At 36.1% G+C, this 25,510-nt stretch overlaps 1 protein-coding gene across 4 annotated transcripts in view; it reads left to right on the forward strand.

The window, feature by feature from the left end:
* The window catches only part of LOC106741265 (myb-like protein AA), a 72,751-nt gene that overhangs the window by 43,036 nt on the left and 4,205 nt on the right, over positions 1-25,510 (forward strand). For 3 of the 4 annotated variants that reach the window (XM_014613067.1, XM_014613065.1, XM_014613064.1), the window contains 3 exons: positions 16,174-16,421; positions 22,326-22,836; positions 23,046-24,747. In XM_014613067.1, the coding sequence (XP_014468553.1) occupies positions 16,174-16,421; positions 22,326-22,836; positions 23,046-24,747 (2,461 nt within the window). The remainder of the gene's footprint in view (positions 1-16,173; positions 16,422-22,325; positions 22,837-23,045; positions 24,748-25,510) is intronic. The other variant, XM_014613066.1, reaches the window with a different exon arrangement.

Here is a 25,510-nt window from a genome sequence, read left to right on the forward strand (position 1 = left end):
GGGGGGGGGGGGGGATCGAGACGAGCGCAACAAGGCGGCGCGCGAGGCCCGGTTCCTCAAATAAGAATCGTAAAAAAGCTCACGGGATTGCCTTTGAGTAGACCGATGAGGACGTGATGAAACGAATTCAAGGAACATCTTCCTCCAAAAAGTTGAGCGCTTGAATTTTCCTCCTCGATACTTCCGCGAATATATTTTCGCCTCGCGGACTTTATACATATATATGTATCCCCCCTCCCCCCTTTCCCCGAAGCGGTGCGAATGGGCGGCATGCATAATGAGAAACATTTGATTTCGCCAGCAGTGCCAACATAGCCACCGTCGCCACAACGATTAGTTTTCATGCGAAAGCTCTGTCGTATGTCTTCGGCTTCTCTCGTTCTCATAAATACGCGTTAAGCAAGCTTTAATCGTTTGATCGTTGGACATTTTTATCGAATACCGACCGCAGAACGCATTAGATCCTCTTTTCGTTATCTGATTTCTTCTGTTTTTGCACTCAATATAATAATTTCCACAAAATACATCCAAAGACGAAAGCACTTCTTGAAGAACGAAAATGAAGGGAGACTGATATAATTGGTCGGATCTTAGTTAGTCTTTAGGATGTATTGCTTATTTATGCCGTATTTTCAGTAGTGCATCAAGGGGGCCACTCATTAATTTAATATTTATCAAGCAAAATTACGTTCTTATATATTTATTTCATTATTTAAATATTCTTATATATTTATTTCATTATTTAAATGATAAATATTTATTTGAAACGAAGTTGAGGTAGGTGTATGCACAATATTACAAATACAAAAATATTGTTTTTTTATTTTTCTTATCAATATTTAGGCATCAGTTGATTTAATAGAGATACACAGATAATAGAAAGAGGTATATATAAGTAGGGGTACAGAGGTATATATATGTTTAAATATGTGTATACGTATACAAGATACGCCGTCAGAAAACGAACATGAAAATGTTGTGTGTGTGTGAAGTTGGCGTCTCACTGCGTGGAAATTCGCAAACTATTAAGAGTTCTGGCTTCCTTTTTAATAGTTCTAGAGTTTCTGATAAGTTAAACACATAGTTCTGTTTATTAAAACAGAAAAAATCGATTCGGACGCTAGGATCACGCTGCGTCTTACTTTGCCCTTACATGTTTCTTTCACATTCGATGCAAGATTTCAAAAGATTTAAAGTTTTACAAGAGTTCTAGAAAAAGTTCTAGCAATAAACATAACTTTTTCAGTATTTAAATAATTTTTATATTCCAAAGAAAATATCTTTGCAGCTGCAAAGGTGAGACGCTGGTCGAAATCTCAGAGTTCTCGTTCATATAAAATACTTTTCGTATAGTTCTGGACATATCTAAGTATTTTCCAAAGAGTTTTAGGGATTGGCAATGTTGTACGATTTTTAAATAAATAACTGCCTAAGAACAGTGTACTCCGAGAGAAAAGTGTAACATGCTGGTCGAAATTTCGGAATTCACATTAATATAAAATACTCTTCATACAGTCCTAATCATACGTAAGCATTTTCCAAAGCGTTGTAGGCATTGGCAATGTTGTACGATTTTAAAATAAATTAATACTGTCCGAATATTCGATCAACTGCTCTTGCCATTGAGCTATTTAAATGTCACGTTAGTGACATCTCTTGTTTTTCCACTTAGGCCATTGGTACTGGGCCATTACCAATATGACGTCCCATTTTTTATTTCAGTCCTAATATGGATGTGGTACATGTACCCAGTATCCATTTGGTGTACAAAGCCGGTACTGCAATAATTCTGTTTTTTTTTTTAGTACTGTGTCAATAGCGGGCCAATATCAAAACATGACTACTGTTTTTAAATACTAGTATGAATATGGTATAATTACTCAGTTCCATTTTTGGGTACGAGGCCAGTACTAATAATATTCCTTTTTAATATTTGGCCAGTACCAAAATATGACGTCCACTTTTCAGTATTGTCCCAGTACGGGCGTGATACAACTATCCAACATCTTTTCTGCCAGTACCAATAACATGATGTCCGCTTTTTGGGCCAGCCTAGTACTATGCCAACATTCTATATTGGCTGACTATACGAGTATATAATTTCTTCCTTTCTTCCTTTTAGCATTACAGCCCTTTATAGGGCCTGGGCCTATCTCTTTTTCACACATACTTGTGGTGCGTACGCAGATTATACAGATGCATATGGGACCTACAGTTTAACCCTTTGAGCGCTGAGTTGCCAGACGTTAAGCGTGCGCCCTGGACCGCCCACTCCGCACGAGGCATCTCACCGTGGACTGCCCAATCCGTAAGAGACAGCTCACCGTGGACTGCGTACTTTTTACGAAAGAGCGCACGTTGAGCAGACGTTGTCGGCGTTAAGCGTACGCCGTGGACTGCCCACTCCGTACGAAAAAATAAATAAGAATGGTGCGTGAGAACGCATATGTGGGTTCATAACCTAAACTGAATGGTTGCGTGAGAACGCATATGTGGGTTCATAGCCAAAAACGAATGGTTATGCGAAAACGCATATGTGGGTTCATAGCCAAAAACGAATGGTTGTGTGAGAACCCATATATGGGTTCATAGCGCTCAAAGGGTTAACACTGATTCCGAACGACGGTTTTTCGTGGCAAAGATACTCTCAGTGGTTTGCCAGTCCACCGGTGAGGAGACACGAGCGTATGAAAATATTTTGGTTCTACCGAGAGGCGAACCGGGACTTGTAGTATAGCGGACCAATGCGCTGTTTGCTATGCCACGCTCGTGCTCGTATATATTAGATATATAAACGAATAATCCAAATATTTTCAAGCAGTTAAGAAATTAATTTTAAAATCAATTGATTTTCCCATTCTTTTACGGTTATGTAGTGTTGACATATAGCTATTAAAAATGACATTTAGAATGGCGAAAGGCCCAACACAACTTTCAAAAGTATTCAGTTCAGTAGAGTCAAACATAGCAACAGATGAGGTGCATATCTGATACTGCATTCTTTATGAATGCCAACAAGGAAAAAATGCTACAAGAGTATGCGAATCGATTTGTTCTTTTCTCGGCAAAGGTGTTGTATCGTATGATGTGTGCGCATTTTGGTTTAAGCTGTTTAAAAGCGGTGATTTCAGTCTAATTGACAAACAACGTCCTGAACACCCTCGAAAATGCGATAACGATGATTTGGAACAACTGTTCGCTGAGAACACACGCAACACAAGCTTCGACACAAAAGCGAAAGGAGCTTGCAGAGCAGTTGGGAGTAATGCAGCAAACCGTTTCCAAATGCCTACATGAGATGGGTAAGATTCAAAAAGAAGGAAAATAGGTTCCGCATAAACTTACTGAAACCAATAAAATGAGTGGCATCGTGTCTTTCTCTTCTCAATAAGCAGCGTCGAAAGTTTTTTTTGTGGAAAATCATTACGGGCGATGAGAAATGGATATTCCCTGACAATCCGAAACACAGAAAGTAATGGGTAAATCTCGGCGAACTATCAATATCGGTCGCAAAGTCCAATCGCTTTAAAAAGAAAGTTCTGTTCTGCATTTGGTGGGATATCAAGGGCACGCTCTATTATGAGCTTTTGGAACCAGATGAAACAGTTACTGCGGACTACTACCAACGCCAATTAATCCGCTTGAGTCAAGAATTGGAACAGAAACGCCCGTATACTGGCAAAAGAGAACGTCCTGTGAAATTGTTGCATGACAACGCCAGGCCACACATCGCTTCCAAGACAAAAGATACCATAATGAATCTTAGCAGGGACGTTTCGCAGCATCCGGCGTATTCACCAGACATTGCTCTATCTGATTATCACTTGTTCCGGTCGATGCAACACCTCTTGTCCGATACTCACTTCCAATCAGTGGATGAGATCCGAAAATAGCTTGACGATTTTATCGTGTCCAAAGACACAGCATTTTTCCGAGATGGAATTCATCAGCTGCCTGAAAGATGGCTTAAAATTATAGAAAGCAACGGCGAATACTTTGATTGAAAAATTTGTTTTACTTTATTTTAAAATAAATCTCGAATTTGGATGGAAAATTTGGATTATTCATTTGTACACCTAATAATTCCTACATGGGAGTATTTTTATATTTTTTGTTTTTTATATTTATTTTAATTTTTAATTTTTATATATTTTTTTATAATTTTATTGTTTTTATATTCTATAGTTATTGTTGTTATACTTGTTTATCTTAATATGTCATATATATATTACATATGTGTTATATATATTTATATTATATTTTGATATTAATTTTTTTTCTATATATATGTTTATTTGTATTTTGTGTTTTTGTTGAAAAATAAAATACAAATCATGTTAACAACGAAATCATAGGATCATATCGAAACCTTTATAATATCTTTTACTTACTTTTCGTGTACAATAAAACATGTGGTACGACTTCGCATTTTAAGAGCGATATTTCTGTCCTTTTTTCTTTCAAATCATCATATTCGTTCCAATGTATATTATTGTATATTATTGGAGTATTATGATACATGTCGTTAGTACATCGTGTATAATTACCAATTCCTCAAGCAGATATTTCTCGCCACCANAACTTGACATTTTTAATATAATTAGGGTTCGTAAATGTTGTGGTATCTATTAGTAGTTGTGCGCCATAATTTTTTCTTATTTCACATGTATCGCTACATTTGATGCAACTGTTCCTTATGACAACTGTATCATCAATTGTCTTTTGTAGATATTATAGTCCTTCTTATAAAATTATGTTAACGTTAATACTAATGAATATATATTTTCTGTTAATTTGAAAATTACATATTTTACAAATTTTAATTCGCTCAAGATTTGGTAAATTGTGGCAAAAGTGTGTTCTATCATATGGGTAGCATTACACATTGCATTCAACATGTTAAAAGTTCTGGTATATTCGGAATTTGGAAACAGTGACGTATTAATTAAAAATAACGCTCTTTCAATATATTCATTTTTACTAATTTTTTCTTGAATTGCTATCTTTTCGGCGAGTCGTAAAAAGGAATAATCATTGATGGTTTCTATATGGTATTTATAATTTACATTTGTTCTTGTGATATGCGCTGCAATTTGCAAAAGGGCATCGAAAGCACATGTATTTCGTAACACTATCGTCACACTCTCCTTTGATGCGATCATTAATATTTTGCAAACACGTCTGAGCTGCAACAGGATTCTTGTCCATGTAACCGAGCTCTTCATTTAAAGCTACAACGAGTAAGGACAACAAAAAGGATTTTAACTCCTTCCAAATGGATTGCATCTTACATGCTTGATATATGCTTCTGAGATACATTTGACGTACTTTTTTAGGTAAATGTCGCAGACATTCCTAATTATTGATAATTTTCACTACATGGCTAATGTCCAGCCTCAAATATGAAGTAGACATCTACGTACATTTGTGCTTAAGTATGATGTCATAGCAACATTGTAAATAATGTTTTAGACCCGTACAGCCATGCGTGTTAATGCTGTTAATATTGTTCGACTGTGATCGATTATAACAATTGTTGCACCTGATTTAAGAATTACAAGCAGGAAATATGTCAACAGTGCTGCATCCTGATTCGTAGAGATCATCTGAAACACTGGAACAGTCCGTTTGTTCTTTGTGACAATCAAACATTGGTATAAAAAAAAATAGGGAGATTTAGATCCGACGAGTAAAGTGATTTGTTATTATACTACCTGTAGCCATAGTAAAATATGAATCCTTATTACAATTTATTATTTTGTACATGGCCAATTATTCTTTAGAACAATACATTATATAAAAAGGATCCAGACTTACCGCATGTATTGTACTTTGTTTTGTAGTATATTTCAATATTTATAAATTTTGTATGGCGTCATAACTGTCAATGCCTAAACGACTGTCCATCTCATTCTACTTGACTTTACGTAAAACATGTGGTGAATATAAAATTGGCAAATCTTTATCACCAAACTCCATAATTCTATTAGTTTCCTCTGTTCGCCAAATAGTTGCTGCTTTCCTCGTATCTACTAAATGTCCAGCAATTTTCCGATTTAGGGAACCTTTTAATTATCTCTTCTTAACATATATGATTTCACTATTGAAGCCAAACAAAGTGCAATCGAATTGCGTCCTGTTTCTCGTTAGGTTTTCTCAATATTTGACCTTGTAAAATTCTTTGCATTCTTTATATATGGTGATAAAACGTGCAAAACATTTGGCATTAAGACTAGAAAATACTGTTATATTTTTGAATGTAAATGCATAAGGAATTTTGGTTTGTTCCATACTTTGGCAGCAAATACATCTGACCATTCTCTAGGTTTTAATTTAAAATACTGGCGATTACAATATTGTTTTGCAACAGGCTTTATTTTATTCCAATTTTCTTCCGAAATTATTAGTCGGAAAACTTTATTGCATTCTGATATATGTTCAAGAATGCTCATATCATTTGTTGATTTATTTCGAGAATTCTCGATATTATTATTCCTTTCAATGCCGAATGATTTAATACGGCAGTATATATATCTCGCCTATCCGTATTTAAAATTGTATATATATGTTTTGGATTTATATAAGAATTTAACTCTTTCATTCTTTTGCTTATTTCTTTATATATCAGATGAGATGGTGGAAAGCATTTTCCATTTGCATCTAAACTTCTATACTCTACAGAAGTTAATATTTGCAGCAACTGATTATGGTCATACATGTTGAGTAGAATAAGTATTTATACACGAGTATAGCGAGAGAGAAAACAAATATTAAAATAGTAATAAGTAATTATGAACACATAATATATATTTATATATTAACGTGCACGCGCGTGCGCATATATGTGTATGTGTTAAGAAATGGAATGTAATATTAATTGAGGAAACAACTTTGAAAGAAAAAAAATATCAAATATCTCTGAATTAAACTTCAGCCATTACCGTTGCTACTAATTTCGCAGATACGCGGCAGTGATACGCGTCGAACGCTAAACCATTCGTTAAGATAGCGAGGGAGCTGAAACAGCGGAGGACTAGCAGAAGCCTACTCATGTAAGCTCCCCACCATTCGCTACTCGGACCGCCCCCACTACTACCGTATCCACTTCTCTCATCCGTTGCATAGGTTCGAATAGCGAGAATATTTTAATAGCGAATATTTTATATTAATGAGAACCCTGCAATTTTTACCAGCATCTTGCACCTTTCTCTCGAAGTACATCGTTTTTGGGCAGTTTTTATTTATTTAAAAATCGTACCACATTGCCAATGCCTACAACTCTTTGGAAAATGCTTACGTATGATTAGGACTATATGAAGAATATTTTATATTAATGAGAACTCCGAAATTTCGACCAACGGGTCACACTTTTCTCTCAAAGTATACCGTTCTTAGACAGTTATTTATTTAAAAATCGTACAACATTGCCAGTGCCTCGAACTCTTTGGAAAATACTTAGATATGTCCAGAACTATGCGAAAAGTATTTTATATGAACGAGAACTGAGATTTCGATCAGCGTCTCAGCTTTTAGCAAAGATATTTTCCTTGGAATATAAAAATTATTTAAATACTAAAAAAGTTACGTTTATTGCTAGAACTTTTTCTAGAACTCTTGTAAAGCTTTAAATCTTTTGAAATCTTGCATCGATGCCAAGGAAACACGTAAGGGACAAAGTAAGACACACCGTGGTCTTAGCGTCTCAGTTTGTCCGGATCGATTTTTTCTGCTTTAATGAGCAAAACTATTTGTTTAACTTATCAGAAACTCTAGAACTATTAAAAAGGAAGCTAAAACTCTTAATAGTTTGTGAGTTTCCACAAAGTGAGACGCAAGCTTCACACACACAAAAATGTTTTATTGGAAAAGCCGTATTAGAGCCAATAATAAAGATGGAAAGAAATGTTTTAATATTTATCTTAAAGGATTCTCTCTGAATTCACTCATTCGATGTAGCCGCTTTGCGTCTCGATCATTGTCTCGAACCTGGTCCTATTAAAGCGCGAACACGTCGTCTTCAATTGGGTCTAAGGCCGCGAATGTCGCTTCGATGGTGACTCGGAGGAAAGCCACGTTGGACTTATTGGTAATTCCACGTCCCACACGTAATAGTCGAGAGGGTTCAGGCTGGGACTATTGGGAGGCCAGAAATTCTTGGACCAGGACATGTCGAGAGCCAATTCAAATTATAATTTGAATTTAAATTCATTCAATTCAAATTATAATTTGAATTTAAATTCATGCAATTTGAAATTTTTAAAATAGCATATATCGCTGACAAAAATAGATATTTGAGCAAACTCAACGGCATTTGAAAGATTGAGACCTATACTTTGAGATACTTTGAACAGTTTTTTGAAAAAGAAAGTTTTCTCCATGCTGCATGATCTCAAATATAGGCTAAAATCGCGTTTTTTGCACTTTTAGGTTATAATATTTCGGAAACCTGAGTCAAACGAGCATTTCTGAGGCCAGATTTGAATTCAGCGAGTCAAAAACCTTCGGGATAGTATATTCCGGTTTCTGGTAAAATGTTTTGTCGGCCTGTGTTATTGAAGATATAGAACATTGTTGGAGAGGTAATTCAAATTATTCGTGCGAGCGGGTGCGCCGTCTTGTTGGAAGATGTACGACCTTCCTGAGGTCATGACTTCCATCCTTTACCACCGTCTTCAGAATTTCCAAATAGACCTCTTTCGTGACCGTTTCTGAAAGAAGTGCGGCGGCATGACGGCAGTTTCGAAGTCCTTGCCGCCTTCTCCTTGGATCCTTCTCGCCAGGAGGAGCCCTTCGTCGGGGCACCCGAAAAATTGCTTATTTCGTTTGGTGTACTTCCGGCGTGGAGACTTTCAATAATCGCCGCTCTCTGGTTATATTCTGGGCTTAACCAACTCGACAATTTCGAGGTAATGAACGTTTTACCCACGTATCTGGTCTACCTTAGCATCAAGTGGCACCTACAGTTGAATTCTAATATAGCGGGAATTTCAAATTCAGTTTTGTCCGGATTTTAACGACGCATCTTGTATGTATTTCAAGTATTATTATAAATTATGAACTTTACATCGCTATATTTTCAAAACAAAATGGTTAGTAACTCTGAAATTTATGTATAAATACTATACACTAGTTTTTAACCTTTTAGTAGACGCATGAAAATTTGAAACATAAGCGTATGTTATTATAAACGGACGCGTGGAATAAATTGCACCCCACATTATTTATGCTATAATTATTAAACTAATTGATATTTTTTATTTTCTGTTTAATATTATTCATTGTTACACATATTTTAAACTATATTAGCAGGTTGAAACTGTAATTTTAATATTTTCTTTATATAGTTATATAGTCGGTTATATATTGAATATATATAGTCGGTTTTGTATTGAAATTAGTCCAGAATGCTCATTTTTTACAAGCTGTTGAATAACTTGAAAAGTTTCATGGTTTATTATAAAAAGTTTCATTTTGCATGTGTAATTTGCAAGGGAAAGGTTAAGAAAACTAAATTCATATAGATAGATTTCTAAAATTTTAATATACAGAGTATTCAGCGTAACGGACCACACGATTTTTGAGACTCTTCCAGTAGTAAAGCAAAGGTTGTAATTTTCAATTGATATGTTCATTTCAGCAGCAACAGCACGAATCGACATAAGTGGATTTACGTGAAAATGAGGCAATACTGTTGCAGAAGCATTATTGTTCGTAACTATACGACTTCGATTAGGACGTTTTCCATCAGAAAATTTTCCAGCTGCAACCCGCAACTGCTGTTCAATGTTTCTAGAAGTTTTCTCTGATGGATAATTTCTATTTGAATATCGCTGCCTATACAAGACTGCAGTTTTATAAGAATTTCTTCTACATTCACAAAATATCAATAGCATGTAATTTTTTCCCAATTCGAAATAATTATTCATTATTGCTATTGAAACAACGATTAATATGCCAAAGAAGATTCGGAGAATACTGATAATCACTCATGATGATGGACATTATGTGTTTGCCATATGAAAATTGTTTCCAAATAACTTTCAGTGTTTGTGTGTTGAATATTTATCTGTTTTATGCAAGCTACAAGTCAAAATTAAAAAAAAATTGAACAAATTTTTTCCTAAAAAAATTAATGTTACCTTGAATTTTTTTTATGACACCATGTTATTCTTTTAATAATATTGTAAAGAACTTTAAGACGAATTCAACGCACTATCTGGAATGTAGACTTTATTTTTCATATAGCCATCACTTTTATTGATATTTAACATCATATTTGTTGCATTATTTTAAATAGCAGTACTTATAAGCCTGACTAGAAATCTAAACATAAACACTGAAAGTTATTTGGGAACAATTTTCACATGGCAAACACGTAATATCCATCATCATGAGTGATTATCAGTATTCTCCGAATCTTCTTTGGCAGTGGATATTAATCGTTGTTTCAATAGCAATAATGAATAATTATTTCGAATTGGGAAAAAATTACATGCTATTGATATTTTGTGAATGTAGAAGAAATTCTTATAAAACTGCAGTCTTGTATAGGCAGCGATATTCAAATAGAAATTATCCATCAGAGAAAACTTCTAGAAACATTGAACAGCAGTTGCGGGTTGCAGCTGGAAAATTTTCTGATGGAAAACGTCCTAATCGAAGTCGTATAGTTACGAACAATAATGCTTCTGCAACAGTATTGCCTCATTTTCACGTAAATCCACTTATGTCGATTCGTGCTGTTGCTGCTGAAATGAACATATCAATTGAAAATATGCACAGAATAACGAAAGACAATAAATATCATTCTTTTAAAATGATTTCTGTACATTTACGTTTAACTAACGAGATACGACGTTTAGAATTCATAGTATGGTTTTGCCACTGTTTATGAAGATTTTGTATACTAGATAAAATGGACAGATAAGTCCAAATTTACCAATAACGATATTTTCAACAGACGTAATCAACATTTCTAGTCATCAGAAAACCCACATTGGACTCGAGAACAGAACTGTCAAGTTAAAATAGGTTTTCATTTCTTCTTGATTTTATAATTTTTTATAACTTTTTTTTATCCTTTATTTTTTCTTTATTTTTTTTGGTACAGAAATTAATGCCTAGTGTGGTATATTAGATCGTTATTTATTTAATTCGACCGTATTTTTACGAAGAAAACTTGACATCACATCGATATCTGCACTTTCTTAACACTTTTAGTGCCTAGCAAAAGTATCGTACCTATGCGAAGAATACCGAGTCAATTTGACGAATTTGCTAAGGTTTGAGAAAAAGCTCATAAAAACCAAACTAAAAATGATATTTACAAAATTCAAAAAGCAGCATATTACGAAATAAAGAAAGAGTACAGTAATGCCAATTGTATTTCAATATATGTTGAAAATCATACGAATAACATCAATATAAAACATGATGAAAAACATAGAAACAAGTTTCTCTTCTACAAATAATATTTGCACATAAGAATAATCATCGTTTGATCATAGTTTTATGTAGATCACGTAGTATGAAGTATAAGTATTACATTTTCAATCATTTTTAACAAAATAACTAATATCGGACCTGAGAACAAAACTGTCCCGTGTCAAGTTTCTACCTTATCACTCCAGCGTATACAGAGCCACGGCATCAACCAGCATAGAATATAATAAAAAGTTAAACCCAAAAACAATTTTTTAAATTCTTTTGCAATGAAATTAGACCGTTTATAACGTTTTATAAATTTATTTTGAGATAGAGCTTTCTCGCATGCGAATAGTAAAACGCCCTCGGATACGCGATGATATATCGTCGTTGGCACTTTTCGCAAGTGTTGCGAACGACGATATATCGTCGTTTGGCACTAAAAGGGTTAATACACTATTGCTAGAGCTAATTCAAAATATTCCCTTTGATATAAAATGTATGTATTCTCAATAGAATAAAAATAGCTTATAACGCACAAATAGTTCAAAATTATCTTCAGGATATCTTTGAAAATCTTATTATAAGTACAGGATTTTCCATTAAGAGATTTTATTTTAAATTTCGTGCCATTTTTAACCTTTTAAAAATAGAACTGTCATTCCTTAACAGCTGGCAAGTAAAATGTGTACGGTTAACGAAAAGGTAACGATATACATACTCTTCAGCAACGTATAGAAATTGTGAAAATTCACTGCAAAAATTGTGAAAATTTCGCGGAGAGAGTTCGTAAAGTTCGTGTTACTTTCGGTCGTAATGAAGCATCTTCTTGTCCAGCAATTGTTAACCTAATCAAGAAATTTGAATGTTTGGGTCAAGTTAGTGATGTAAAGATCCTAACTCGTGCTTGGTTAGCCAGATCAACCGTCTTTTTCGAAAACGAAACCGATGCCACCGTTTAAGTCAATAGGCTGCGTTATCGTACGATATTGGCCGACTTTTTTGGCCTGAAATAGATGATTTGAATCTGCACAATGTTTATTTCCAGCAGGATAGCACAACGTACCAGACAAACAGCAAAACAATCGCGTTATTGTGTGAAAAGTTCCCTTGAACGCATAATTTTTCGATGCGGAGACTTTAACTGGCTGCCTAGATCGTGTGATTTAACACCGCTAGTCTATTTTCTTTGAGGCTATGTGAAAAATAAGGTCTACGTCAATTTTTTGCAAACTATTCAAGATCTCAAGGACAATATCGAATATGTTATTCACGAAATCGAGCCACAATTATGTGAAAACGTGATGTGAGATTTCTTTAAAAAAATGATCATTTTTGTAAAAATAGTCGAGGCGGCTACGTATCAGATATCGTGTTTTATACTTAATTACGATCTGTACTTGCATTGGAATAAAAATATTACCACTTAAAAAAAAACTGTTTTTCTAATAATTTAAAATGAAACTTCTTAATGGAAAATCCATATGTATATATGGACTAGTCCGATAGCCGGCTTATTTTCCGGATTTATCTCCAATAGATTTCTTCTTATGGGGATATTTGCAATCTGTTGTATATGAAACACCAATTAATAATATTCAAGGCCTTCAAAAAAAGATAATTACAGCTTGTGCAACTTTGGATCCAAATAGTATAATAGCTACTACGCATAGTAATTTGTTAAAAAGATCAGAACTTTGTATTGCAGAAGGAGACAAGCAATTTAAACATTTACTTACATAAGTTACAATTTTTCTTTATTGTTATAAATAAAAATGACATTGCAGATAGTGACATTCCAAATAGTGCGTTGAATTCATCTTAAATCCTCTATAAAATGGAAAAAATAGCATGATCCATAAAAAATTCAAGGTAATATTGATTTTTTTATGAAAACAATTTTTTTTTAATTTTGTAAATTGTGAGTTATAGTTTGCATAAAACGTGAAAGTGAATACTTACCTTATAACCTTTTCTTTAAACTGCCGAAAGTATCTCAAAAATCGTGCAGACCGTTACGCTGAATATCCTGTACCTATGACCGTCTTAAGTTTATCTTCAGACGCTATACTGCTCATTTCATTGGCTACAAAACATCTGAAGATGAACTTAAAATGGTCTTAAATATAAGATCTAACTATAAATACCAGCCATAAACATATGTATAGACATGCGAGCAAGAGAAAACGAAGAAGACACAAAACAGAGTGCATCCTTTTTTATGTGCATCTTGANTATTTCACAAGAAATGGTTTTAACATAAATTTTTAATGCAATTTCGCTATAATTTAACAAAAATACTTGTAAAATTATAATTACAATTGAAACAAATAAATATATGTGTCTTTTTTTATTATTAGGCTACAAGCGTGTCAAATCTAGGAAATCTACGTAACTTCTAATAGATAAAACAGATGAATTGGAATGAAAGGAATTGAATCGCTTTGAACACTAATTAACATTACGTCAATGTTATAATTTCTTACTCAACAATGTAAGTGTAATGTAATATGCATTGTATATAATAGTTATATTGTTAAGTAGGAAATTATAACATTGTTGTGATGTTACTATTAGTTTGTTTACTGGGATAGTGAGAACAATTTTTTAGAGTAAGATTAAAATAATGAATTAAAAAATTTATAATTAACTAATTAACTAATGGTTTAAGGCATGCAAGTACGTTATATGAGTTATTATATGATATTTTATATATATGTATGAGACTAAGTTGTTAAGTTAGGTTAGCTTCAATTAGCAATATACGATAAAATAATAATATAATAGTAATAAGAGGTTTTTATTAATCGTATCATTTTCTACTATAAGTCTATTATTTACGTGAAAATAGAAACATGAATGATTGTGTGCGGTGTAAATTACATCCTGCTGGCTTTGAAGGCGTCGATACCGAATAAAATTCGCGAATGTTACTACTTTTAATAGGTTAAGAAAAGGATTAAGTAAAGGTATTGGAAAGGGCAGCACTAAAAACAAAATTTGTTTCTACATGAAATCTAGGAAAAAAGAAGTCTGCGGTGTAAAATACATTCTGCACACTTACTGTTAGTGTTTTAATAGTAGTTTTTCTTTAAAATCTCATTTTTAGTTTAGGAAGATATTAAGAATAAAAATAAAAATAGTACGTTAATTTCAAGGAACATAATATAAAAAAGAGTCAACTTTAGTTACAAATATTTTAGCTTTTGAATTGTTGATCTTTTTTTAATTGCACGAGGAATAGGTTAGATAATATTTTAATGTATACGCAGTGCAAGTTTCATGGAATTCTTATCAAACTCATTTCGCCTTATAACCTTTAGCTTTTAAAATAAAATAATTTTTGATTTAAGCTTTGAATTACTGTCAAATTTTTGGTGTTACTTTTAAGTGCAATGTATAGATTAATTTGCAACTTTTTTCATAATTTTTTCATTATTTTGAGTTATAGGCAACATAATTAACGATTATACGAGATACTGACGGGGCGCAAATGAGATTGTTTAATTTAATATCAATTTCGGTCGATCAATTTTAGCTGTGGTCTAATCGTTTTGCTATTTCTTCTCGATCGCACTGCCCATATAAAATGGAACCGACCGGCGCAAAGACAATTGAATCACGATTAAAGTTAATCGGCATTGGCGAAATTGGCTCTAAATTAAATTCAACTACGGAGTTGAAATTAAACGACGCGGAAGGAATCGACCCTTGACCCTTTCGTCCGACACCCACATGAAATATCCGTGAAATCGTCCAGTACCGAGCTGACTCTTAGCCCGCTTTGTCCATCCGATGAAAGAAGAAACCCGAACTGACAGAATTCGGACCGTCGTGAATGAATATCCGGCGATCGTCCGACGAAACTTTAATGATTTACCAAATCGAACGGACATTCAGGCAGATATCCGGTGACAAGCCAATTTCACGAGGATTGGCAAGCGTCATTGACAATGAAATTTTTAAAGCAGATTTGGTGAGCTGCATTATCAGGAAGTAATGAAAGACCGCGGGGATACCTGTCGTCGGCGTAGACAATATCCGGAGACTGTACCAATCCAGAATTCGATAATGGAATTCCAGGTCAGCAGATCGCGCTCTGTACGGCCAATACGAGAGAGATTATGGAGCTCCGTGTAACAATATGTGGTTGGTTTAGTGGTTCATCGCGCACGTATAATAACTTTCTAATCTGATACGAGCTTTGATAAAGGGAGAGAGCGAGAGCGAGAGAGAGAGAGAGAGAGAGAGAAAGAGGCCGGTACTCTCTTCCGTGTTCAAGACGACGCATATGCTGATGGAATTTACGAAAATATATATCGCTCTCAGGGAAGTCGCAGAGCGATGATTAATGCGCCCATGTTAATATCACGTTATATTCCTTACGAGTACCGGCACGCATTCACCTCATGATGTTAATACCGGCACACGTATATGTGCCCCACACACCTTGAACTATTATATAATGAGAGTCGAAGGTTGGTGCGTGTATATGTATGAGTGTGTGCGCACGTAAAAGAGAGTATCTCATTTACTTGAACACTTCTACATTAATACTCGATGTAATCTTGCGCAATAGCTTCCGCAATAATACCGCGCGAATTTCAATTATAACTTTCGTAACAAATAGCGCGCCACTGGGCCGGTGTTTTGTTCCTCTCATCATCGTTCTCATTATCATTTCCCGTTATTATCACCGACGGTCCTGCGACTCTTATTTTGCAAGGCCTCTGCTTTTCTCGTTCACAGCCTCGGACTTAGACTGCATCAGGGCACTGTTCAACGAGAAGGAGAAGGAGCTCTCGTTGGCCGTAGCTAAGGTGGAGGAGCTGACGCGGCAGTTGGAGGAGCTTCGGGGTCGTCAGAATGCCGTCGGTGTCGGTGCCGGCGGCGGGAGCGCCGGTAGTCTCGGGGGCGGTCTCACGGGTGCTACCGGGAATGGGCACCTGGTCACCCCGGCCAGCGCAGAGTTGGAAAAGCTCAGGAGGGAGCTTATGGTAAGCTTGCGCCAAGCTCGCGCCATCGATTACGCTCTCGGGAGAGAAATCGAGCCCGCGGACAAAGCGCTCGCGTGGGAATGCGTCACCGCGTTTGGCCCGTTTTCAAGCGTGCAACTAATTGAACGTGGATACAATTACTGCATCTACCGGGTGTTGAACGAAATTGGTGAGGAGCGCAACAGTGTTGTTGTGCTGAAGCTGACCACAGCGCTGCCAGTCGCTTAAATTATCTATTTATTTTTTTTTGTCAAGTCGCTAAAAATTTACTATCGTTTAAAATGAATCATTATAGACAATTTTTTTCACTGAACTGCCAATAAATTTGTAAAATATACAGTGGCGGATATATACTTATATACAGTTAGCAAAATTAAATTTTATTCATTGTGTACTTATGCATGAAATAGTTAAATAAAAGTTACGTTTTTTACAAGTTTATAGCATATATTATGAGATAGCAAAACAGTGTTTATCAATTTGCTATAACTAAGAAGTTTCTTGTGTTTGTTTACTCAAGTGTCATATTTTCTGCGGACACGTACTTACGTACACTGTGATAATACACAGATAGGTCAAAATTTCTGTAATGTAAACAATACTTATCAGTACGTACCGAGTAATGTAGGTAGAGAGACGTGTTGTAACAGTATTGTGATGAGCAAACGAAAGAATATAACACCAGAACAACGTTGGCAAATACAGCAGCTTCACAAAAATGGGAAGTCTTATCGGAAGATTTCTACAGAGTTTAGGATATCTGTTATAGCTTATTATCAAGCTATACAACATATTAAACGTTATGGAACGCCAGATAATGTTCCTCGTAAAGCGAGACCACGAAAAACCGATAAGAACTGACCGTAAGATTTATCGATTATCTGAATCAGATAGATTTAAAACTGCAGTTGATATTTATGCTGAAATATCATTAGATCTTGATAAAAATATAAGTGTTAGATCTGTCCAACGTAGATTGAAGGAATTTCAATTACATGGACGCGTTGCTAGAAAGAAACCATTCATATTAGAAAAGAATCGCCGAGTTAGAATCGCTTTTGCAAAAGAACATTTAAACTGGACGTAACAACGATGGTCTCGAGTTATTTTTACTGACGAATCTAAGTTTAATTGATTCGGATGTGATGACAAAGTATATGTAAGACGTCGCATAGGTGAAGAATATCGCAAGAATTGTATAAAACCAACTGTAAAAGGGAGTGGCGGGTCAGTAGTTGTATAGGGTTCCATTACTATTAATGATACAGGTCCTATTCATCGAATAAAAGGAGTCATGGACAGATTTACGTACTTGAACATCGTAGAAAATGTACTACTTCCATTTGCTGAAGAATATATGCCGGAAGAATGGATTTATCAGCATCTAAGCAGATAATGACCCGAAACACACCGCACGTGCCGTTAAAACATTTTTAAACGACCGTAATACCAACGTAATGAAATGGTCAGTACAATTTCCAGATCTGAATCCAATAGAAATGTTATGGATCGATGTGGACAAATATGTAAAATAACGGAAGCCGAAAAATATTGAGGAACTGTACGTTATAGTAGCAGAAGATTGGAATTCCATATCTGTTGATTGGTGCAAACGGCTTATTTAATCTATGCCACGAAGGTGTGCCGCACTTTTTAGTAACAAGGGTCTAGCTACCAAATATTAACATATTATAGTAATAAGTCAAAGAAACTTGTTAAAATATTCGTGTTTATATGTACGTAAGTAGGTGTCCGTAGAAAATATGACACTTGAGTAAACAAGCACAAGGAACTTCTTAGTTATAGTAAATTGATAAACATCGTTTTGCTATCTCATAATATATGCTATAAACTTGTAAAAAACGTAATGGACTTTTATTTAACTATTTCACGTATAAGTACACAACGAATAAAATTTAATTTTGCTATACGTAACTATATGTCCACCACATAAGTGTTCTATATATATATTTTTTTTGCTGTCCTATCTGCTGCCGATTGCCGCTCGTTGGTTACCGATCCGTTGTCCCAGCATCCTTACTTATATTGTATCGTTCATGTTCTTGATCTTTCCTTATTATGAACTTTCAAACTGTTCTATGGAAAGAATTTGCTATATGTTAAGTCATCCAAAGATAAATCTGGAAAGGTAAGAGTAAGAGTGTTATTTTTTGCTTAAATAGTCTTAGTTATTTTCAGAACTTGACAAAAAATGTCACTTTTAATCACTATTTTGATATCTGGAAGGTTAGTTTTTGTTACTTGTTCTTTCCTACCAAGAAACAATGACTATTTCACTTTTTTTGTTCTAATGACCGGATGGCAGCGCTGTGATTAGCGCGATTTCATTGCGGGATGTCGAATGTTGAAAATTCTAGGAGTTGCGCGATGTACAACTTCTAAATTTCTCGGTGTGAAATCTCGCTCAAAAAGTAGACTGACCACCAAGTCATTCGAATTTGATCGTGATCTTTTTTACTCATTTACTGAAAAGTGAGTTTGTATAATATTGAAAATTCGGGAAAAAATCCAATTTTTTTATTTTTTCGCGACTTTTTTCGATTTATTTCCTAAAGGTAGAAAAATTCACGTGTGTTCGGTCAAAACTTGTCACTTCTTTTTGTAAGGAAGATAACTGCATATACTTAATTGAAGTTAATATGTGTTATATGTTAAGCACTAAGCACTAAGCAACCTTCAAAGTATTACAACCGAATACATTGTGAACAAAAATATATATTAAATGCTTGAATTAATTCTCGCTGTTGACTAATAAAGGTCAGTAGTTGTGTTATTTCAACATGGCCGAAAGTGAGTGTGATGTATATAAAAGTACTGTCAATAAGCTTTAATAATCAGTATGTGATATGAAATCGTAGTGTAAATAACATTGCAAACTTGCACAGTGCAAATAATAATTTTTATTGCATTGAAGATGTCGGGTTTCGTACCAAAAAAAGAGCATTTGCGGGAAGCATTACTTTTCTGCTTTCATCTCAAGAAATCTGTTGTTGAAAGTCATCGTTTGCTAGTAGAAGAGGCTTAGTAGTGGGAAACACGCTCTATCCGAAACAACTTACAAAGATTGGTTTAAACGATTCAAAGACAACGATTTTGACGTGAATGATAAAGAGCGACCTAGTCAGCCGAAAAAGTTTGAAGATGGAGAATTGGAGGTATTACTGGAAGAAATTCATGTCAGACGCTCAAAGAGTTGCCGGAAACACTAAATGTCGATGAGTCAACCATTAACAAACGTTTAAAAGCAATGGGAATGATCCAGAAGCTAGGAAATTGGGTCCCACATGAATTGAGAGAAAGAAACATTGCGAAATGTTTAACCATTTGTGAATTGCTGCTTCAAAGACAAAAACGGAAGTCGTTTTTGCATCGAATTATGACTAGCGATGAAAAATGGATTCGTTACGACAACCCTAAGCGCAAAAAATCATGGCTACGTCCCGGCGAACTATCAACATCCACGTCAAAACAGGATATTAATGGAAAGAAGGTCATGCTGTGTATTTGGTGGGATCAAGTCGGTGTAGTGTATTATGAGCTGCTGCAATCAAGTCAAACCATCAATGCTGAACGTTACCGACGACAATTATTCAATTTAAATTGAACACTCAAAGAGAAACGCCCGCAATATGCCAAAAGACGTGACAAAATTATTCTTCTCCATGACAATGCTAGACCACATGTCATAACACCTGTGAAAGAAATCTTGGAGATACTTGGATGGGATGTCTTACCCCACCCGTCCTATTTACCAGACGTTGCTCCTTCCGATTACCATTTGTTTCGGTCGATGTAGCATGGCCTTTCTGAGCAGCACTTCAGTTCTTTCGAAGATATCAAAAAATGGCTCGATGACTGGATCACCTCGAAAGAACCTGAATTTTTCTACCGCGGAGTCCGCATGTTACCCGAAAAGTGGGAAAAGGTTGTAACTTCCAAAGGACAATACTTGGAATAAGATATAATGTATCGTTCTTTTGAAATAATAATGAGTTTTTGTAGCAAAAAATAGCGAAAATTAATACAAACACTTAATATATAAAAAAATATAAAATATATAATAAATATAAAATATATAAAAAAATATGTACATATAACATAATATTATCAGTGTGAATAATTTTTTAATATCTGTGTTACTTCCGACTAAATTGTCATTAAGTATACCTGATTGCACAAAATCGTAACTAGATAATTGTAATTCTTATTATGGTAAATTTATGGTAATCATATATTGATAAAAATTGAGCAAGGAATACCTTTATAATAAGTTTTGTAATAAATTTACATATATTTTATATAAAATTTTCAATATTTTAAATACAATTTAAATAAACTGTCATTCATCGATTGTACATTTTTTAGAAACTTATTGTATACACAATGTCGGAAAATTTTCGGTACATCTGTAGATGCAGATGGAACGAATTAAACTAATTAAGAAAATCATATACCATTTTACAAAATTCGTAATAATTATTAAGTAATTAAACCGTCTGAGCGAATGAGCGCGTGGGAAATGGAAGCCATCATTCTTTATACGTGTCTACAGAGTCCGGCCTACCGTTTCCTTCTCATTCGTTCAGACGATTTAATTAAGTACTTAATATTTATTGCAAATTTTGCAAAATAGTACATTACTTTTTTATTGATTTTTGTTCAATTGACTTTCACGTTTCGGCTTGGCAAAATATGTCAAACCTTCTGTATATAATCGAAGTATGTAATTGAAGAACAAATCGTTAGAATTAAATAATTTCTGATTTTGATAATGCAAGTGATTTGTTTGCTCCTATATATTATTTGCATTATTAAAGTCGAAAATCGTCGTTCTAACAATATTTGTTTTTCGATTTATATTTTGTAGGTATTTTTCACTAGTTTAGCACTCCTTGTTCTTTGTAAATCCTAATTTAATCATAATTCTTTCCGTTACCCGAGATAAAACGTGATAAGAATTCAATAATATAACCTGATGAGGACATTTATAATGAATCGTGATTAAAATCCTAATTACTGTATAGCGTTACATGACTTTTTAGAACCTGGTAATATAACTTTAGATGGACTCGACAACCAGTTAAAGTCAACCCAAGCTCTGGACAATGGAGCAAATTTCTAATTGGAAGGAAACAAAATTTCTTGTTCTTATTAACCAAATTTGGTTCTCATAATCAAATTAAGTTAGTATATAATTATTTATTTTTATATTATTTTTCCTTACAATTGATCAATAATAGCTTTATAATCCCATATTCATACTTATACTCATTTCTTATTTTACATATTTTTATTTCTGTTTTGTACTATATCTATTTTATGTTTATTATTTTCTCTATGTATTTTCTATGTATTTTCTTGCTTCATTTATGCTTTATTTTGTGGTTCGGCTTAATAACAACGATTAGCTGGCGCCCCGCCAATTGAATATATTTCTGTTCACTCGATATATCTAAACAATACTACACACTATATTCAATATAGATACAAATAATAATAACAATCAGAAATGTTGTTTCCTTTAATCAAAACACGTTTGGTCGCCCATTGTCAGATAGATTGTCAGACAGAATCAAATTCATTTTTCAGTGTATAGTGAATTCTCCGTTCTGAATTGCGGGATGAGTATTTTTCATTCGAAATTGAAAAGTGAGTTCGATGTATTCTACAGAAACACATTCACTCTGATTGATCGAAACATTTGCTCGCACGGAGTCAGAATCCACTCCGAGCTGGAATGAAGCATTCGTTTTTGCGATTTCGAGTGGCGATATTTTCATTATCGCTTTGAATGAAAACACCGGCATTTCTTATTCTTTTCGAGCGAGATTTCACCCCGAAAAAATTAGAGAGTATCAAAATTTCCCCCTGATTTATTCGCAGTATCGCAACAAGATGAACGAACAGCAGAATCAAGTGGTATCGCAGCAACGCCTGGCCCTGGCGCAGAGGCAGGCCGAGATGGCGTCGATAGACGCGCGGATAGCGCAGCTTCAAAGTCGTCTTCAGCGTAAGAGAGCGTTAAATCAACGGCTGAGCCATCAGTTGGGTTCAGGGTCCGGACGCATCGGCGTCAGTACGACAGGATTCCAGGACGCGAAGCTCGACGGCTTTAACAGCGGCGGCAAGCTGAGGCCGGCCGGAAACATTGCCGCGATCGAGCCTTACTCTCACATACCCAACGACAATGATTTCAATCTGAACAAGAACGATCCAAAATACCAGACATTGCCGTACAACACCAAGTTCACGGTGAATTTCAAGGCGATAGAGGACGACGTGAATAAAAATAAGATACAACATTCAGCCAGTGCTTCCCAGTTAGGACAGCGGCCGGCCTTTCAGCAATACGGACACCAAATCGTTCATAGCCAGTCGCAGTCGCACATTCAGGGTGAGAGTTCGCTTTTACTCACGTCCTATACTTGAGTTGTCTCGGAGGAAGCAGATATGTATCGATTTCTAATTTCTAAATAATTCATCGATCGAACGTGTTTAATCCCCGCGACATCCTGCGTAATAATGATAAAATTTTCACTGTTAGCATAGTTTCGATATGAAAGTATAATTTTACGCAGGTCTAATATCCAATCGAATGTTTAGGTCAATCTCAATTATTAGGAAGTAATCAGCAGCAACAACAACAACCACAGCAGCAGCAGCACAATCAAAATCTCAGCAATCAAGCTGCGACAGTCCAATCGAGTTGCAACTACAACAATAACAACAACAACAACAACAATAACAACAATAATAACAACAATAACCTCATCGGAAGCGGTAGCGCGCATAGCTTCAGCCCGGACAACCTATCGCAGGGTCTTCGCATTCATCAAGGTCATCAGCAGCAACAGTTACAGCAACAGCAGCACCAGAATGGCAACGGAGGCCAGCAAAAACAATACAACGTGACTGGCACTGCATCGAGCAGCGCGTCGACGAATCTCGGCGTCACCGTCTCGTCGATCTCGCAGGCGCAGAACCACCGCAACTTGCAGGCCATTCATCAGAAACCAGTGTCGAGCGTGGCGCCTAGTTTCTCTGTCAAGTCGCAGATCTACCAGACGTCCTCGACCAAGATCCATCCGGTGATGCCGCAGACATTGAGTCTGTTGGGTCGCGGGCACGCGAACAACACGCCGAACTACAATATCGCCAGTTTCAACGTACAGCCGAGTGGCAATCAGCAGCAGCAGCAGACCACGACCAACAGCGCGCCGCAACTGGTGCAATCCAGCTGTGTTGGCAACCAGGAGACGATAAACTACAACGCATCCAGACACGGTTACACGCCTGGATCGCAGCAGCAGCAGCAGCAGCAACAGTATCCCAACCAGATAAATATTCATGCGCCCTCGTCAACCATCTATCAGGTCCAGAGAGAGTCATCGAATCTTGCTTCGATTGGTATTCATGGCACCGCCACGGTCGCCTTTAGCAACGCTTCGAGCGCACAGAAGTACAACCAGTCGCAGCTGTCGTCCGGCTCTAATTTGGATCCGCAGAACCAAGATCCGCAGAATCAGATCTTGAATAGTCAGAAGGTCAAGTTCGAGTCAGGCAAGACTCAAGACAAGTTCGAGCATGCTGTATTACCACCCAAACACGAGCAGCAGCAGCAACAGCAAACCAACAGATATGATTCGAGTTTCGCTAAATACGAATCTCAGCAAATCAAGTACGAGCAGCACGGCAAGTACGAGCAGCCGGCAATGCAGGCGTCGAAGCTATATGAGCAACAGCAGAACAAGCACGACCAGGGTGTGAGTCAGGCGAAGCACGAACAGCAGCAGCAACAACACCTCAATGCCAAGTACGAGTCTGGCCGGGAGACGCAATACAATAAGCATGAGCAGCAACAGCAGCATGAAAGCAGATCGTCCAACAAGTATGACCACAATGCGACGTTCAAACACGAGCCTACCAGCAAGTACGACAACAATGGCCAGTACAAGGCCGAGTACAAACCAGAGCAGAACAAGTACGAGAGCAGCCAGAACAAATTCGACGCACCAGGATCCAAGTACGAGCAGAACTCCACGGCGAAGCACGTAGTCGATCACGCTGTCAAGTACGAGATTCCGGTGAAGGCGCCGGACAAGCCCTTCGAGTTCGACCGAGCGAAGAGCGACGGTGAGAGAAAGAGCTTCAACGAGTCGCGGATGGAGGACAAAACGAAGCCGGCGCTGCCACCGAAACCGAGCAAACCCAATCCACCACCGAGGTTGACTCATCACGAGAAAATCGACGCGCCACCAGATGGGATTAATGATTGCAAGATGACCAATGCTAATCTTAATTCGAGGTTTGTCTTCCAGTTCCAGTTGATAGCTTCGATCGGGAAGTTTTGTCATTTCCATGTTCCTTAATCCTGCTGTTCTGTTCGAATCTGTTTGCTTTGAAATCATTTTTATTTCCCTGTTATATTTTTATGTAATAAGTGAGCGTTCTGGCATTTCATGAATTTGTTTCAGAACTTAGTTTCAAATTAATGTTCTCGAATTGTGAAACATAGTCATGAAATACCAGAACGCTCGTTCAAATCACATCAAAATGTAACAGGAAAGTGAAATGATTTCGGGCCAAATAGACGCGAACAACAGAATTAAGCTCTTAATTCTCTTCATATTTAACTAAGAACGAAAAGAAGCGAAAATAGAAATTGCATTGCAAAGTTAATTTCACACGTTTCTCTAGGTCAAAGAGTTTATTTTATAACAATTTTACAGCTAAGACTACTCGCGGGTAATATGTTTTGTCAACTGAAGTCTCAAATTTGATGGCGACCACAATAAGTTCGCAAGTCCGTTGATGCCCTTTACACTGTCCCTCCTCCTCCTCGGAGAGCCACGAATTGGTTGAAGTATTCATCGAGCGATTCACGTTCGGACTTGGGCTGCGGAATGACAAAACGATTACCGGGTTAATTATAAATGTTAATTAGTTCGCGATCGATTTGGCCGGTGAATCGAAGCCTGTCTCGAATAATAGACACCGAAATAGAACCGCGACTATGTGCCGTAGAGACGACATGGACTCTCTCTCTCTCTCTCTCTCTCTCTCTCTCT

Source organism: Dinoponera quadriceps, unplaced genomic scaffold (assembly GCF_001313825.1).
Source record: "Dinoponera quadriceps isolate SergipeBrazil2010 unplaced genomic scaffold, ASM131382v1 scaffold657, whole genome shotgun sequence".
Classification (NCBI taxonomy): Eukaryota; Metazoa; Arthropoda; class Insecta; order Hymenoptera; family Formicidae; genus Dinoponera; species Dinoponera quadriceps.